Here is a 16,932-nt window from a genome sequence, read left to right as displayed (position 1 = left end):
TTTTTGTTTATTTTTTTTTTCCTCAATTTATTATATAAATGTCATATTTTATATAATAAAATAACAAGACAAATAACAGTAGGCATTATAAAGCACTAAAAATGATTAAAAAAAACACCACAATAATAAAGTTACATTTTTTACCACACGTGTACATATATGCAATTTTCACTCTGAACACCTGTTCTCCGAGGCTTCTCCTGGTGCCAGGCATCCACCAGTCTTCCTTAGTCCTGACCATCACCACAGCATTGCGGACAGCAGACTTCAGGCGAGCAGAATTTTCTGTTTTTACCCCCTTTCATTGTGCTTAAGCCTACTCGCAGTCTGAAATACAAACAAAATGTAATATTATTCTGAAATAAGAATGTCACATCTCATTGACTTAACACTAAGAGATGCTTAAGCAAACAATGGTTTTTCGTTTGTTATTACGGTTATTATTGACAGTCTAGTACCCAAGGAGCAGTACTGACTTCTGAACGCACTGATCTGCACATGTGAAGAATACACAAAGAGCACAATAAAACTAAAAAAGGGTGGATTATTTTTCAAACAACTGTTTTATTTTAAAGTCTAGTATATGTTTATCAAGTTACATTAAGATATGATTTTATATTAAAATGTTATCATCTGTAGTGTCTAATATTTGATTCAACACAATATCTGTCTGTTTTTAATAATTATTCACGTGCGATTTCATTTTGCGTTGACTCACTACATACTTATAAAAAGTTTAGTTAAGTAAAGATATTCTTACCTCCTTCAACCTCTGTTACCCATGGACAACATTGCTGCCACTGACTCGCTGTTTGAGACTTTTGGTTCGTGGGTTGGAGGTCTTAGGATCACTAAAATGTCCTTGACACTTTCACTTATTTCACTCTCTGACAGCGACGATAATAAGAAGTACTGACAAAGAAATGTGCAATTGCAGATTTCCCAGACACAGGGACTGGTCGTATATTCGATCGTATCATTATTTCGTGCATAAAAACAAAGACAACTTTGTTGCAGGTATTTAGCGCTTTCCGAAAATATCAAATAGGCTATTTGATGTGAATGAATGTAATGCTGGTGCTGTTTATTAAGTCGCGTTTGAGAAAATAGTGTGAAAACATTGTAAGTGTGCGGGAGAAATCAAGTGAGACGCTTGACTTCAATTAATTGTAAATATAACTTAAATTACGCTGAAATGTATACCTCGTTTTACCAAAATTATATAATTAACGTGACATGAATCTTCTTAATGACGCTTTGTTTCGTTCTACTGCAAGTAATAATAAAACATATGTTATGTTCTGTTATTCAACTACCGCAACAAACAACGTTGACTGTTTATTTTGTGAACAGTCGTGTGCATTTAAAATAATACAACAACAAAATCGAGCATACCTTTAATTGCTCTGCCGTCACGTGTACCGTTAATAATCGATCATTATATACCATTATTAGGGGATACACACCATACTTGACCCCTATAAACGACCCATAAATCGTGCTCGCGTCTTATCAAATCTATTAATATGAACATTAAACTTATAAGGATTGGTCGATGCCAAAATGCAGACAACATTCGGCTCAGAGCTTGCAATGGCTTGTAAACTTTTCAAGCATCGCGACGTCATTATCTGAAAATCAATCGCCGCGGCACAATGCATTTTGATGTTCAGGCACCGCGGGCCCGCTGTGCTTAAACCGTCTGGGGAAATGCCTGCCCTGTGACCTTGACCTTGAACTTGGGGTCCGCGTTTAGGTTTCAAAATCTGCGTTTAGGTTTCGAAAAATGCTCCTAACTTCTATGTCCCTTGATATGTAACCTTCATATTTGGTATGCATGTGTATATGGACAAGGCCCTTCCATATGCTCACAATTTTTTACCCCTGTGACCTTGACCTTGAACTTAGGGTCCGCGTTTAGGTTTCGAAATCTGCGTTTAGGTTTTGAAAAATGCTCATAACTTCTATGTCCCTTGATATGTAACCTTCATATTTGGTATGCATGTGTATATGGACAAGGCCTTTCCATACGCACACAAATTTTGACCCCTTCGACCTTGACCTTGAACTTAGGGTCCGCGTTTAGGTTTCAAAATCTGCATTTAGGTTTCGAAAAAAGCTCATAACATCTATCAAGTGTTTATAGGGGGCATAAGTCATCCTATGGTGACAGCTCTAGTTTAGAAGTGTTCTTGTTTACTTGATTTTAAAGTATCCCTTGTGGTTTCTTGAAGTTTGAAGAAAATTAAAGCCTTATTTTGTTGCTGATAGGAGAATGAAAGTAAAGGTCAAATAAACTATGCTAAAACTAGATTCGGTACAAATAAAAAAAAGGAAAAATTAAAAACACTAAAATAGTAATTCATTATCACAATGTTAAACCGTTTAACATGCATATGTCACTTGCATATTAGTAAAATTGCTCTAAATCGAATCTTGAACTTTCTTAAATTCCAGTTGGTTTCATCATAGCTTTGTACTGAAAGACCTATTTGAATGCTACAGAAGACAGTCTATGACTCAGATGAATATTTGAGACCTGTCAATGTTCAGCTATGGGTTCTGTGTATTAGTTGCAAACATATACTGTCACTACATGCATGTATTTTGCAGATGGTACAGAAAACTTGAAGGGCATGGTTCACAGACTCCATTTTGGCGTAACTGAAGTGGGGCGTGAGAAATCGGTGTCCCAAAATGGGCAATACATGCAAGTGAGTTGTGTGTTATCATGGGAATGATTGCTCTTGCCTTTCAATGGTGTTCATGAATAAGTGGAATCTTTGTTGGGGGTGTTGGTGTGGTTGAGATAATAGTAATAATTGTACAGGCACTAAACCATGGTTTCTTTGCTTTTAATGGTTTTCAACAGAGTGTTGTTGTTTATTTGTGACATAATGTTGGAGTTATTTTTTGTTTATTTCTATTGGAAAAAGTATGACATGTGGAAGTTATCTTTGTGTAAATATTAGAATTGCCCCATAGATTGAAGCCCAAACTGTGCCATGTTGAGTAGTAACAAGCTAAAAAAAGAATTGAAACTTTTATAACAGCCTCGCTCTGTGAAAAGGGTGTGTAATGCATGTGCATTAGGAGTTGTCCCTGATTAGCCTGTGCAGGATGCACAGGCTAATCAGCAACTACACTTTAAGCTTTTATTTATTTTTCGTTTAAGAAAGACTTCTCTTCATGTAAATCCAGTTTAGGCGGAAAGTGTCATTTCTGATAAGCCTGTTTGGACTGCACAGGCTCATCTCGTACTTACTTTACGCACATGCGTTTAAACCCCTTTTCTCAAAACGTGACTCATGTAATTGCAGCTGACTGGCCCCAACATTCAGCCCCGTCACTGCGTGATTGCGCACACAGGGGGCGTTGTGACAGTGACCCCAAAAACCCGTGACGCTGAGACCTACGTTAACAGCACGCGTATCGCCGAGACCACGATGCTGCAGCACGGGATCATTGTCCGCTTCGGCAAACACTGCGCCTTCCGCTTCTTTGATCCGGCTTGGGAGGAGGTAAGCGTTAAGCTGTTACCTTGGTTACCAATTTGGTTACGATTGTTAGTGTTGAAACTTTCGTTTTTATGCCCCCACGAATTAAAAGGTGTAAAGCATTGCACTTGTCTGTCACTATGTTTGTATGTTCGTCCCAAAATCCTCTTTAGCTGATTGGTGGATCTTGCTTAAGCTTATTAAGTTCAATTATCTAAATGCTTAGATTATATCATAGGAAGGAATTCGGCAGCGACAAATTTTGTCAAAATTATGTTCTTTTATGTGTTTTTCCACTGAAACTCTTATTATTTTAGTTTCCATTCTTTAAATCATAATCGTACTTGATATTACTTGCTTTTGAAAAGTTGTGCAATATTTCTGTACTGCCGCCTGTCGTTTTCCAGAAGCAGAGGAAAGGACCGGTACCACAGCTTGCACAACTCCAGAGTGCAGCGCCGGGTCCTGGTTTTCAAGGGAGATCACCCCACGAGACAAACTTTGATACCGACGGCACCGTGGAGTCTATGAACATGCCTCGGGGTCCGATGGGTCCGATCCCCCAGCGGCAGGAGAGTAGACAGAGTGCTCACAACAGCAGCAGCGCAATGGGCAGCTCTGTGCATGAGGACTTCTCTAGAGGGTAGGTCTCAGGGGCAATGGGCAGCTCTGTGCATGAGGACTTCTCTAGAGGGTAGGTCTCAGCAATGGGCAGCTCTGTGCATGAGGACTTCTCTAGAGGGTAGTTCTCCGGGCATGGTGCATGTGCGTAAAGGGTCGTCACAGATTAGCCCGTGCGGACTGCACAGGCTTATCAGGAATGACACTTTCGGCCTTAACTGGATTTTTGCTAAGAAGAGACTTACTTCAAACAAAAAATTCCATAAAAGCGAAAAGACACTTTACGCACAATCCTCATCTTTTAACCCTTTACCCCTCAAATACGCATTTGTAGTCCTTTGAAAATTAAATGTTGAACCTTTTTATGCCCCCGGTAGGGTGGCATATAGCAGTTGAACTGTCCCTCAGTCAGTATGTCAGTATGTGTGTATGTCAGTCTGTCCGTCCGTCCGAAAAAAAACTTTAACGTTGGCCATAACTTTTCACTATTGAAGATAGCAACTTGATATTTGGCATGCATGTGTATCTCATGGAGCTGAACATTTTGAGTGGTGAAAGGTCAAGGTCATCCTTCAAGGTCAAATGTCAAATAAATGGAGTCTGTCCATCCGAAAACGTTAACATTGGCCATTACTTTTTCAATATTAAAGATAGCAACTTTATATTTGGCCTGCATGTGCATCTCACAGAGCTGCACATTTTGAGTGGTGAAAGGTGAAGGTCAAGGTCATCCTTCAAGGTCAAATGTCAAATATATTGCGTCTGTCCGTCCGAAAACTTTAACATTGACCATAACTTTTTCATTATTGAAGATAGCAACTTGATATTTGGCATGCATGTGTATCTCATGAAGCTCCACATTTTGAGTGGTGGAAGTTCAAGGTCAAGGTCATCCTTCAAGGTCAAAGGTCAATTTTTTTTTTTTTTCAAAGAGGCATTCTCACAAAGCTGCACATTTTGAGTGGTGGGAGTTCAAGGTCAAGGTCATCCTATAAGGTCAAAGGTCAAACCAAAAAAAAATTATTTTTTTTCAAAGCGGCGTTCTCATGAAGCTGCACATTTTGAGTGGTGGAAGTTCAAGGTCAAGGTCATCCTTCAAGGTCAAAGGTCAATGAAAAAAAATTCAAAGTGGCGCAATAGGGATCATTGTGTTTCTGACAAAAACATTTGTTGTTTTTGTATATATTTAAATTTTAAAGGCTTCATTTCCAGTACTAAGATACGTCTTTATTAAATAGCAGAATTATTATTAGATCTTTGTTTCTTTTGCTTGTCAGGGCCATGTATTTCATAGGGCTAGTAGCCTTTTCAAACAGGTTAAAATAGTGTGGGAAAAACACATTTGGGGATGTGTTACTTACAGGGGAATGACATTTTGATGTAATTGCATTTTGGTTGAAAACTGTTAACCATTTAAAGCTTTTTTAGGGAATTGAATTATTTTGCTATAGCAGTAGAATACAAAAAAAGCGGTGCAGGGGTCAAACATGTGTTGGCAAGTGTGGATATATGACATATGGGATAACACTGGCTCATCAAGAGTGTCCTGTAAGGCGAGACATTCCAATTCCAGAAAGCATTCATGCAGAATTTACCATACTTTTGTGTTTCTCTATATTCAGATCTCCCAGAGAACTTCCTCGAGATGGGAACAAGTTTGAAGATGCATTACCAGCCAGCCTGGAGTTCAGAGATGAAAGTGAGTAGAGTGGAAAACGGAAAATAAAGCATGCACACGGTACAAATGAATACAAGTATTTATTTGAAAACCAACTTAATGCATGTGCAATCACATGCTAGTGAGAGACGACACTCAGCCTAGACTAGATTTTCATTTAAAAGAGACTGAAGCGCAAAGTGTAATCATGCACACTTCACAGGCACATCCATTAAGCCCTGTTTTCAAATAATGTGCCTTGTTTATATAAATGTATTTTAACATTTTCTTGGACTTCTCTTCAAATTTGTTTGCTTATTCCATGATTAAACTAACAATATGATTTATCACTAGAATACACTGACTGAAGCATAATTGGTGCCTGTTGAGACACAGAGTCTGTTATGATTGTGACTCGTATTCCAGGAAACTGCTCAGTCTCAGATATTAACTTCACTAAAATATTGACTTATAACAATGCCACATTATTAGACACAATATATTAAATATATGAAATTTTTAAAATAAAGACTAAAAACTCAGTATTCTAAAGTTCCCTTATAACAATTCCTATTAATATGAATAGACAGTATATTATCTATATTCAATGTTAAAAAAATAAGAAATAAATAAAATATATAATACATTTATTCAACATCCAACAGTTGTCTGTATTAACAAAATCATACTTTCCAGGAGAGAACGATTTTCTAAGTGCCGTGATTCTGGAGACCAATCCCTCCCAGACGCAGTTCAAGCTGTCCCCTACCTACACACTGTACCTGGCCATACGGTTCCGACTGTCCAGCGTCTACCGGCCCGATTTGAGCCCATCTGACCGGGCACACAAACTGACCACAGTGGCCAACAAGATTGCACAGATGATACATCAGGCCATACAGGTGAATACAGGCTTATGAAGTTTTGAAATGCACGTGTGTATTCAGGCTAATCAGGGACAACACTTTACACTTTAAAAGTATTTTTTGTTTAAAGAAAGTTTCTTTTAAAAGGGAATCCAGTCTAGGGGGAAAGTTTTGTCCCTGATTAGCCTGTGTGGATTTCACAGGCTAATCTAGGATGACACTTTACACGCATGCAATAGACAGCTATACAAATGTAGCCCATTTAGATGACTTCCATGAACAAGTTTTCCAAATGTACAGTTTTGTTGATCTCTTGAATTCTAGTTTTACTTATCATGTCATTTCTTTTGGTTTGTTGGTGAGTGTTTGTTGTTGCTTGACTGCACAAGCTTTAGTTCAACTGGTTTATGAAATGTTTCATAGAAGTGTCTTTGCCTAGGCTGATTTATAATACAAAACAATTATATATTTTGCTCTAAAGGTTGGTTAGTGTCACAAAGTTTTCTATTTCATTACTGTTTATTTACCTTTTCTTCCATAAACAATAGAGACATGTCAAGTTTGCTTTAGATTTTTTTTTAAGTTAATGAACAAGCATAACAAATTAATTTTCCTTTAGAAAATTACTCTTTTTTTTTAAACTTATTTTTTTTGATACAGCAAACTAAACAAACTATTTCAGTCAGCAGACAGAGTAAGCATAAGCAAAGTCTTGAAGCACTCGAAGTTCGACTTTAGGATGGATCAACTTTATTGTTACAGAACTAAATATTGTTCTAAATTTAACAAATCGCTTTGCTTCAAGGTTAAACTGTACAACACAAGAAAGGAATCGATTTGCTTTGATATTTATTTTGCACAAACTGGTATGAATAAAATAAGTTTCCCAAATAAAATTGGTGAATATTACTTATTGTAGGACAACCGTGACAACCCAGCAGCACTAGCATTCTGGATGGCAAATGCTTCCGAGGTGCTTCACTTCTTCAAGCAGGACCGAGACATCCACCCGTTCAGCATGGATAGTCAGGAGATGCTGGCCGAGGCCGTACAGATGGCCTTCCACCACCTCGTGGTCTGTCTGGAGTACGACCTGCAGAGAACCCTGTCTGCGTTCCTTGACGAGAACGATGATGATGGAGTTGTTGGTATGTGTGTGGAGTCTTGTTGTTACTTGTATGATTTGGGCTTTTCAAAGGGTGGAGTAGTTAATGTTTTTACTTGATGTTTAAGACTGTCATATTTTCAGAGTGTCATTGAACAATAGCATTGCTCATCTTTGTTCATAAAAGCTCAAATAAAATTCTTTTGTGCGAAATAAATTTGAAAAAAAGTAAAAAATCAAACTAATATTCATGGAAACAAAGTTTCTCATATTGCCAGCAGAAGTAATATAATTGTGCTTAATATAATATTTATTTTGGAAAAGGATGCTTAATACTTTAACACGTTCAACTAATGCAGATAATTACTAGTCTGTCTAATATTTACCGATTTTTTCCCACACCACAATGTATTCTCTTGTCAGATGACCGGGCGCGTTTCAATCGCAACAAGCCGACAATGATCGACATCCTGGACACACTGTCGTCGGCCATGAATCTGCTGCGCCGTTGCCGTGTCAACGCCGCGCTCACCATCCAACTGTTTTCTCAACTTTTCCACTTCATCAACATGTGGGTCTTCAACATCCTCGTCACAGAGAAGCGGCTAAATCTGTGCACACGTGCATGGGGTGTGCGGCTCAAGCGCAGGCTAGGGCGTGTCGAAGCTTGGGCGCAGAAACAGGGTCTCGAACTGGCGGCTGACTGCCACTTGTGCAGGATTATACAGGTTTGTTGTGATGAGAAATTAAGCAGTTTATTGTATTGTCTTTTGCAACTTTAAAAATAATGACTCTGTATTTATTGTTGTTATTGCTGTAAGTCTTAACATATCAGAGTTTTTACTAACTATGGCTTCTCACTAGGTAAATATGAGCATCGTTCTTGGAAAACTGGGCTTAATACATGTTTGCAAAGTGTTGGCTCAGATTAGCCTGTGCAGTCCGCAAAAGCTTATCACGGACGACACTTTCCACCAAGACTAGATTTTTTTTTAAAAGAGACTTCCTGTAAAAGAATAATTTCATGAAAGCAGAATTTTGCTACACTTTCCCCACTTGCATTTAGCCCAGTTCTCCCAGAAAGAGGCCCATATAATGTGTTCACTATGCTTAATATTCACCTCATATGCCAGGCTGCCCACCTCCTTCAAGCGCCCAAAAGCAGCCCAGATGACATCGCCAACATCAGCTCGACCTGCTTCAAGCTGAACTCCCTGCAGCTGCGAGAACTTCTGGAACGCTACATCAACGAGCCCAACGAACCTCCCATCCCACACAACCTTATCGACCGTGTGGTGTCTGTCGCTGAGAATATGGCCGATGATCTGATACGGTCAGACGGACGGACAGTGCAGCTTGAGGAGGACCAAGACTTGCAGCTGCCTTTCTTGCTGCCGGAGGATGGCTACTCTTGCGATTCCATCAAAGGTGTGTAACTCTTGACTGTTTAATGGTTTACCTTTGGGACAACACTCAGCTTTTATTTATTTTTTTGTTTTAAAGGAAGTTTCTTTTTAGAGAAAATCCAGTCTAGGTCTGCACAGTCTATTCCAGGGCAACACTTTAAGTCATGCATTAAAGCCCATTTTCACAAAGCAAGGTATTTAATTACAAAACTTTTGATTATGAGCAATGCATTTTAATGTTTGATTTGAAAGGAAGATAACTCTAAACTTGATTAGTTGCTTAAGAATTGGCAGTTGCATCCCATTAAAAAAAGTGGATGGGAATGGAGAAATATCTTAAGACTGAAAACTTTGTTGATGTATTGAAAATGAGTTCCCATTTTCTTTGTTTAAATATGCAATTAAGATATGCAACATAACATAAGACTTACCTTCAATGTATAAAATTATTTTTAGCATAAACTTTGGTGTGTTTTGTTGCATGCTGTAATCATGGAATTAGTTTTTCAAGTTCAGTAAACATAATGGGAATGTTTTTAAATTTTTATTAGGGAAAAGAAATGCAGAAATAGTGTACATCTTGTGAATGTATAAAATATAAAATTATGACTCTTCATTGATATTATTTGTACACCACGATTTCAAGTTAACATAATCTATCTACTTTTTTTATGCCCCCGGATCGAAAGATCGGGGGTATATTGTTTTTGGCCTGTCCGTCTGTCTGTCTTGTCTGTCTGTCTGTCTGTCTGTCATTGTGTCAGTCATTGTATGTGTGTGTCACAAAACAACCTTGGTTAAACTTTTATAACTTTTGCAATATTGAAGATAGCAACTTCATATTTGGCATGCATGTGTATCATGGAGCTGCACATTTGGAGTGGTGAAAAATAAAGGTCAAGGTCATCCTTCAAGGTCAAAGGTCAAATATCATTGTTTTTTTCTTTCCTAAAACTTTAACCTTCGTTAAAGTTTGGTCATAACATTTTTAATATTGAACATAGCAACATGATATTTGGCATGCTTGTGTATCTCATGGAGCTGCACGTTTTGAGTGGTGAAAGGTCAAGGTCATTCTTCAAGGTCAAAGGTCAAATTTATGGCTTCAAAGTGGGGCAATAGGGGGCATTGTGTTTCTGACAAACACATCTCTTTTCTAGGAATTTGTTCATCATGATTTGCTATTAACAACTGGTTTTGTTTTTTCAAGGAATTTAAACATGTGATTTGTTATTAACATTACTGGTTTAGTTTTTTTCAAGGAATTTGTACATGATGATTTGCTATTAACATGACTTGTTTGTTTTCTAGGTGTACCCAATGGCTTGGGGGAGTTCATAGAGCCCCTGACACGGCAGGGCCTTTGTAGGATGTCAAACCAACCCCTCGCTAGCGGCTTTTGGACCGTGTACATGTCCGGAGATGAACCCTCCCAGATTATAGAGGTTAGTTGCAATTGCATATATTTCGCTTATTTATTGATTAAATGACATTTGCCCCTCCTGGCAAAAAAATGCAAAGTTGGACTTTAGTGGCTTATATATGTTTACTGTTTTGATAATGATTTCGCCAGTAGAGGTTAGCTCCTGTTGTTGTTGTTTGTGTTTCCTGTGCGTTTTGATAGATATCTTTGCAAAAAACAGACTAATTTGTGTTCTTTGTAGATTTCATAAATTATATTGTCAGTATGAGGACACCATTGTGCACTTACAATATTTAAGGGTTAATCATTATTTAATGTGGCAAAAATGAATGTAGTATTAAGGAGGCTTATATAACTGTCTCTGTTGCAAGATTAACTAATATAATTGTCGGCATCCAATAATACAAAAATGTAGATCTTTGTTTGAAATATATTTCATTTTGCTAAACTTTATTTACGGACAGAGATTCCAATGGTCGAACATTTGAAATTTATGCATTGAGTGCTACGCGATTTCTTAGCTCAGATTGGCTTTGGCAAGTCTAATAAATGAACCAATTCTCCATAAAAACATCATAAAGATAAACACTCTGGCTGAGATGTTCCTGTCAGACATCAACATTTTCTTCATTGTGACTTTTAAAATGTCAAGTGTCTGCCTTAAAAAACAGTATTCCATAGGTTTAAATATGCTTCAGATATGTCAATACAATATTCTTCTTCAAATATTTGTCAGCTGGGAAGATTTCTCTCTGCATTGATAGCATCTGTTAACAACACGTTAAACAAAGCTGTGATTATTATTGATTCTATCAAAACTTTATTGCAAATCCCTCTATAGCAAGCTTTGAACCTAATTCTTTAGCAAAATAATAATAATAATGTGGCGTATTTCAATGTATATTGAAAATATGATTGCATACCTAATATTAAATTCTGTTAAATCTTATGGTGTATTTTGTTAGTTCAAAAGACTGCAGATGATGATTGAATCAGCATTTGTTAACCTTTTCCTCCATAAGACAGAAAGTGAAAATGGCTTTTGCAATCAGCATAAAACCAGAACAGCCTGCAAGTAACTCACAGTTCTGTTCAGGTGTTATTCTGTCTGCTGCATTGGTATCTAAGGGTTGAAAATGAAGCCTTTAAAACTTGAATTTAGTAAGAAAGGTATTTAACCCTTTGCATGCTGGGAAATTTGTCATCTGCTAAATGTCATCCGCTGAATTTCTATAATTAGCCATTTCTTCGATTTTTTTTCAAAGAATACTATCAGAATAGCAAACAGTTTGGATCCTGATGAGACGCCACGTTCTGTGGCGTCTCATCTGGAACCAAACTGTTTGCAAAGGCCTTCAAAATATGGTTCCAGCGCTTAAAGGGTTAATTTAAAGAGCTCAAGCTGGGAAACACGGGGTGAAACTTAATTCGTATTAAGGGTCAATGCATTGTGAACACTGTTAATATCAGTTAATATGTTATCAAATTTCAAAATTTGTGAATTTTCCATCATATAATAAGTGAACTGCATCATACCCTTATAATAATTAAAAGATGCATTCAAAACAAGTTTGACTGGTAGCTATGAGCTATATGGATACTCAGATTTCATGTACTAGAGTTGCTATTGTAAGCTCATATTTAGCAATTTGTGTGCGGCTTATGTCTATGAAACAGACAATAGAACTTATATGTAAGTAAATTACTGATTACCTTTATCAGGGTGTAACTGCTACTGTTTTAAACTAAGTGGGGGTAAATTTTATATTGTGAAGTGGGTAGGGAAGACTTTGAAAGAAACCAGTTTTGTAAATAAAGATTACAGGATAAGTGTTTGTGTGTTATACGTGTAGATTTACTGTTTATGGCAATTATTTGTGTGATGGCTTTGACTGATACACAATTATTTATGTGAATTGTCATTGAACAGGGAATAGCTGGAAAACTATTTTATTGAAATAAAGCTTTTTAAAAATTCACTAGATTTTAATGGTTCTGTTTAATCAAAGGACAAAGGAACATCAAAGTGGTATAAAGGATATGTACATGTTTGTAAAATATACTCATTCAAATATATGAACTTTCTGGGAAAATTGGGCTTAATGCATTTGTGTAAATTGTAGTCTCAAATTTTTTATGCTGACCCTGTTTCTGCACATATTCTTGAGCTCAGATTTTGTCTTTATTTAAAAAACTTCAGCCAAGAGAAATCAAAGCTATAATATTGTAATATTCTCATTAGTACATATTTATGACCCCCTTCGAAGACGAGGGGGTATATTGTTTTGCACACGTCGGTCCGTCCGTCGGTTGGTCGGTCCGTCCACCAGATGGTTTCCTGATGATAACTCGAGAACGCTTAGGCCTAGGATCATGAAACTTCATAGGTACATTAATCATGACTGGCACAAGACCCCTATCAATTTTCAGGTCACTAGGTCAAAGGTCAAGGTCACAGTGAATCAAAACAGTAAAATGGTTTCCTGATGATAACTCAAGAACTTTTAGGCCTAGGATCATGAAACTTCATAGGTACATTGATCATGACTGGCAGATGACCCCTATTGATTTTCAGGTCACTAGGTCAAAGGTCAAGGTCACAGTGACAAAAAATGTATTCACACAATGGCTGCCACTACAACTGACAGCCAATATGGGGGGCATGCATGTTTTACAAACAGCCCTTGTTTTGTTTAGATTATGATTGAGTTTGAGAAATCTCCTAATATATGGGCACTAGCCTCAACAGGCACCTATAATGCCTTACTCTGTGTATTCTAGTGATGATCATATAAGCGGCACTATGGTAAAACGGGGGCTAAATGCATGTGCGTAAAGTGTCATCCCAGTTCAGTCTGTGCAGTTTGCACAACCTAGTCAGGCAAGACACTTAACATATTCACTGGATATTCCTTAAAAAAAAATTCCATAAAAGAGGAAAGTGTCGTCCCTGAATAAGTGCATACAAGTTAACAGTTTGGGAGTAAAATAAATTTAAATGTTGCATTTGTGTATGCAGTTGTCTACATAATAACCTGTCAATGTAAGTAAATAAAACAAGTAAAACTGCATAAAAAGCTTTGTTGCAAAAAAACCAGTTTATTCCAAGATTGATGTCCTATACCAACTTAAACAATTGTGTGTTCAATGATCATGGATAATTAAACTCAAAAGAAAATGTCAACAGAAGCCTGATATACGAGGCTCAGAATGTATCTTATCAGGCAAAATAATGCAAGAAAGGATAAGTAATGTAAAGATTTACATGGATCTGAGGTCTGTTCAGTTTATTGGTCAATATTCTTCTTCAATAAGATATGGGCAGCGCTGAGGGAAAAAGGGGGCTTAATGCATGTGCGTAAAGTATTGTCTTAGATTATCAGGGACACTGTCTGCTTTTACAGAATTTTTGTTCTTTGGGAAGTCTCTTGTAAATTAAAGTCCAGTATACTCGGAAAGTGTCTTCCGTGATTAGCCTGCGTGGACTGCACAGTCTTATCTTGGATGACACTTTACGCCCATGCATTAAGCCGTGCATTCCCAGAGCGTTCTCATATACAAACAATTAAAATAGTTTGATCAGTGTCTGTTTGGATTTTTTACATAACCTTATATGACTTTGATGTTTTAAAATGATGGAATACTGTTCAATGTACAGGAATACGCAGAACTGTTATGTATTAAAGGGTGGATTTAAATTGAGACAGTTTCGCAACAGTTATATTACGTGATAAACACTTTTTGATCCTATATTAAAATAGAAATAAAGGATTTTAACTTTTTAATAACAAGTTTTCTTTGCTTAATGTTGTAAATTGTTATATAAATCTGGATAACTTCAATCTTCAATTTCCAGACATAAGCTGCTGACAATAAACATTTTACTAATGGAATAAAACGTTTGTTTGACATTGCAACATGTGTTGGGAACAATATATTGACCGTTGCATGTGCGACCAGTTGGTACTAACACTACAGCGGTCTTTGAAAACATAAATATAGTGGAATATTGATGATATATCTAAGAACTTTAGTCTTACCAGACTCTGAAGTGTGTTTATGAAACAAATGTGCAATAACTTCATCAATATTCTCCAGAGACCTAATAAAGTCAGATTATGGAGCAAAGATAATATTTATTAAGAAACAGTGAGAAAAAAATCGCAATAAGATCTAAAAAGGTATACAATGCTTGAGGATTATAACAAATTATTTTCTTAGCATGTAATTGAAAGGAAAACAAAATCCTTTTGTGTGGATTTCTCTGCGAAAAATGTATGTGAGTTAAAACAAACAGATGACATCAAACATTTTATTCAGATAATACTGAACTTCACATTCCAAGGGACTCAAATGGTACTTCAAGAGGTACCAGAACATTGAATGTTGCTTAATATAACTCTGTATTGTTGATAATATCTTGTGAAAGAGATTTCCTTGAAAAATACAGTTAAGAATTACAATCATGACATAGACATTTAACTCACTGTTCAACTGTTCAAACGTGATGGGTTGGTTGAGATATGTGTGCTGCTCGAAGATTACGCGACAGATTTCGTGCGGCTGGTCAAACCGTGTTTAGAGTCTCGGAGGAACCTCAAATACTACGTGTCGTTAATGAACATGTGGCAAAAGTGCTTAGGCGGCAAAAATTGCAAGTAGGATATTTTAAGTGATTGCAAAGAAGTTGATTTGTTAATGTTTTTATTTATTTTGACCTGGTAAGATTGATAGGAGCAAGAAAAAGTTTTTTTGCATAACATGATCTAATTTTCCATTCCATAAAATGTATTTGATTATGCATTATACATTGTTTGTAGAATATCTTTATGTTTATGTTGGAATCTGTAAAATTGTGCCAGTGTTTTAAAGCAAAAAATCACCATAGACATATTACTTACATTTTTCAGGTGTCATATATATTATAAACATCAAGACATTATAGTATAATGTATATTGACATATATTAACAAGTTGATTTTTGTAACTTTTGAAGGGTAAGGATTTACTCTTTAAAGTGGAATTTATTCATCAATGTACTCAGATTTACTCAAATGGTTCTTATTGATAAAGCTGATAGAAAAAAGAAAATCCTGAATAAAAACAATGCAGTAGAATTGTTTTGACAACTGTAACAGTATTTATTTCTACACTGATTCTCTCCTATTACCAATAATGTAGAAGGAAAACCATCATTGGGAATTGATTAGGATGAAAAAATACATTTTTTCCATTTGCAAAATCAAGATGAATAACAATAAAATGGGATACATCTGGACATAAAAAGCCATTATTGCAGACTTTTGAGATTTGCATTGGTAACCTTTGTCAATTTTTTAGCACTTTTTGGTCAAGTAATTTCTATGACAAAAATATATATGGCTGCATCTGACATGTCATTAATATGAAACATAACTGCTTGCCGAATATACATTTGTTGCTTGGTAACAAAAGATTTTATTAAGCCTAGCTATCACTTTTAATAGAATTGTAAGCCAGGTAATTATCCTCAGACATAATTAAATGCAGCCATGAATTGTAATATTTGAGCAATTTGTAATTTGTGTGTACTCAGGTTTGAACATGTAATATTAAAGCAATCTTGATTTCTACAAGTAGACAACTTATTGATGTTTGGTTACCATGGAAATGTCATTGTCTCCAAATATATATACATACAGCAGACTAATTTTGGTCTTTCTGACAGCATGGTGAATTTTATTAGCTCGGTTGTTGGCTGTTTTCGGAGAAAACCCGAGGTATTGTCATAGCCAGCTTGTCCGCCGGCGTCGTGCTAAAACCTTGACATTTTGCTTTAAAATCAAAGTGCTTCCACCTACAACTTTGAAACTTCATATGTAGATGCACCTTAATGAGTTCTACATGCCACATCCATTTTTGGGTCACTAGGTCAAAGGTCAAGGACACTGTGACCTAAAAAACAACAACAACAAACCTCAAAACTAGACCTGCAGCCAAGCATTGGCACCTGTTATGCGGTGCTCTTGTCTCGTTGGTTATAGTGTTTTATTTCTGAATAAGCCTTGCTCTGTGAAAAGGGGGGTTTAATGCATGTGCATTTAGTGGTGTCCAGATTAGCCTGTGCAAACCCCCATTTTGCAAAGCCAGTCTCAATTATTTTTTCATCAGATCTCTAGTGGTATATGTATTGGCTGAGAAAATCAATATATGAGCTTTTAAGTGTTTCTTAAGAAAACTTTCATAAGGTAATTGCATACAATATCAATTACTGGTTTGCTAGACATCCATTGACCTTCTCATTAAATGGAAGTCCTTGAAGCATCCAATGTAGTCATGGTATTCGGCCTAAGTTGCTTCCAATATTCCTCTCACAGC

General features: G+C 36.5%; 1 protein-coding gene and 1 long non-coding RNA gene across 2 annotated transcripts in view; one reads left to right on the top strand and one right to left on the bottom strand.

Moving 5' to 3' along the window:
• Positions 1–16,932, top strand: part of LOC127852669 (afadin-like) — a 90,136-nt gene that overhangs the window by 42,441 nt on the left and 30,763 nt on the right. Inside the window, exons 8-16 of the mRNA XM_052386619.1 lie at positions 2,614–2,714; positions 3,321–3,521; positions 3,905–4,140; positions 5,741–5,817; positions 6,472–6,677; positions 7,561–7,789; positions 8,170–8,474; positions 8,880–9,174; positions 10,464–10,597. Coding sequence (XP_052242579.1) covers positions 2,614–2,714; positions 3,321–3,521; positions 3,905–4,140; positions 5,741–5,817; positions 6,472–6,677; positions 7,561–7,789; positions 8,170–8,474; positions 8,880–9,174; positions 10,464–10,597 — 1,784 coding nt within the window. The remainder of the gene's footprint in view (positions 1–2,613; positions 2,715–3,320; positions 3,522–3,904; positions 4,141–5,740; positions 5,818–6,471; positions 6,678–7,560; positions 7,790–8,169; positions 8,475–8,879; positions 9,175–10,463; positions 10,598–16,932) is intronic.
• On the bottom strand, positions 123–1,697 carry LOC127854233 (uncharacterized). Its single transcript, XR_008036980.1, has 3 exons — positions 1,396–1,697; positions 761–851; positions 123–327 (listed from the first exon to the last, which is right to left on the bottom strand). It is a non-coding gene; the product is annotated as an uncharacterized LOC127854233 (long non-coding RNA).

This window comes from Dreissena polymorpha, chromosome 12, assembly GCF_020536995.1.
Source record: "Dreissena polymorpha isolate Duluth1 chromosome 12, UMN_Dpol_1.0, whole genome shotgun sequence".
Taxonomy (NCBI): domain Eukaryota; kingdom Metazoa; phylum Mollusca; class Bivalvia; order Myida; family Dreissenidae; genus Dreissena; species Dreissena polymorpha.
The sequence above is the reverse complement of the archived record's forward strand: the minus strand, read 5'-3'. Positions and strand labels throughout refer to the sequence as shown.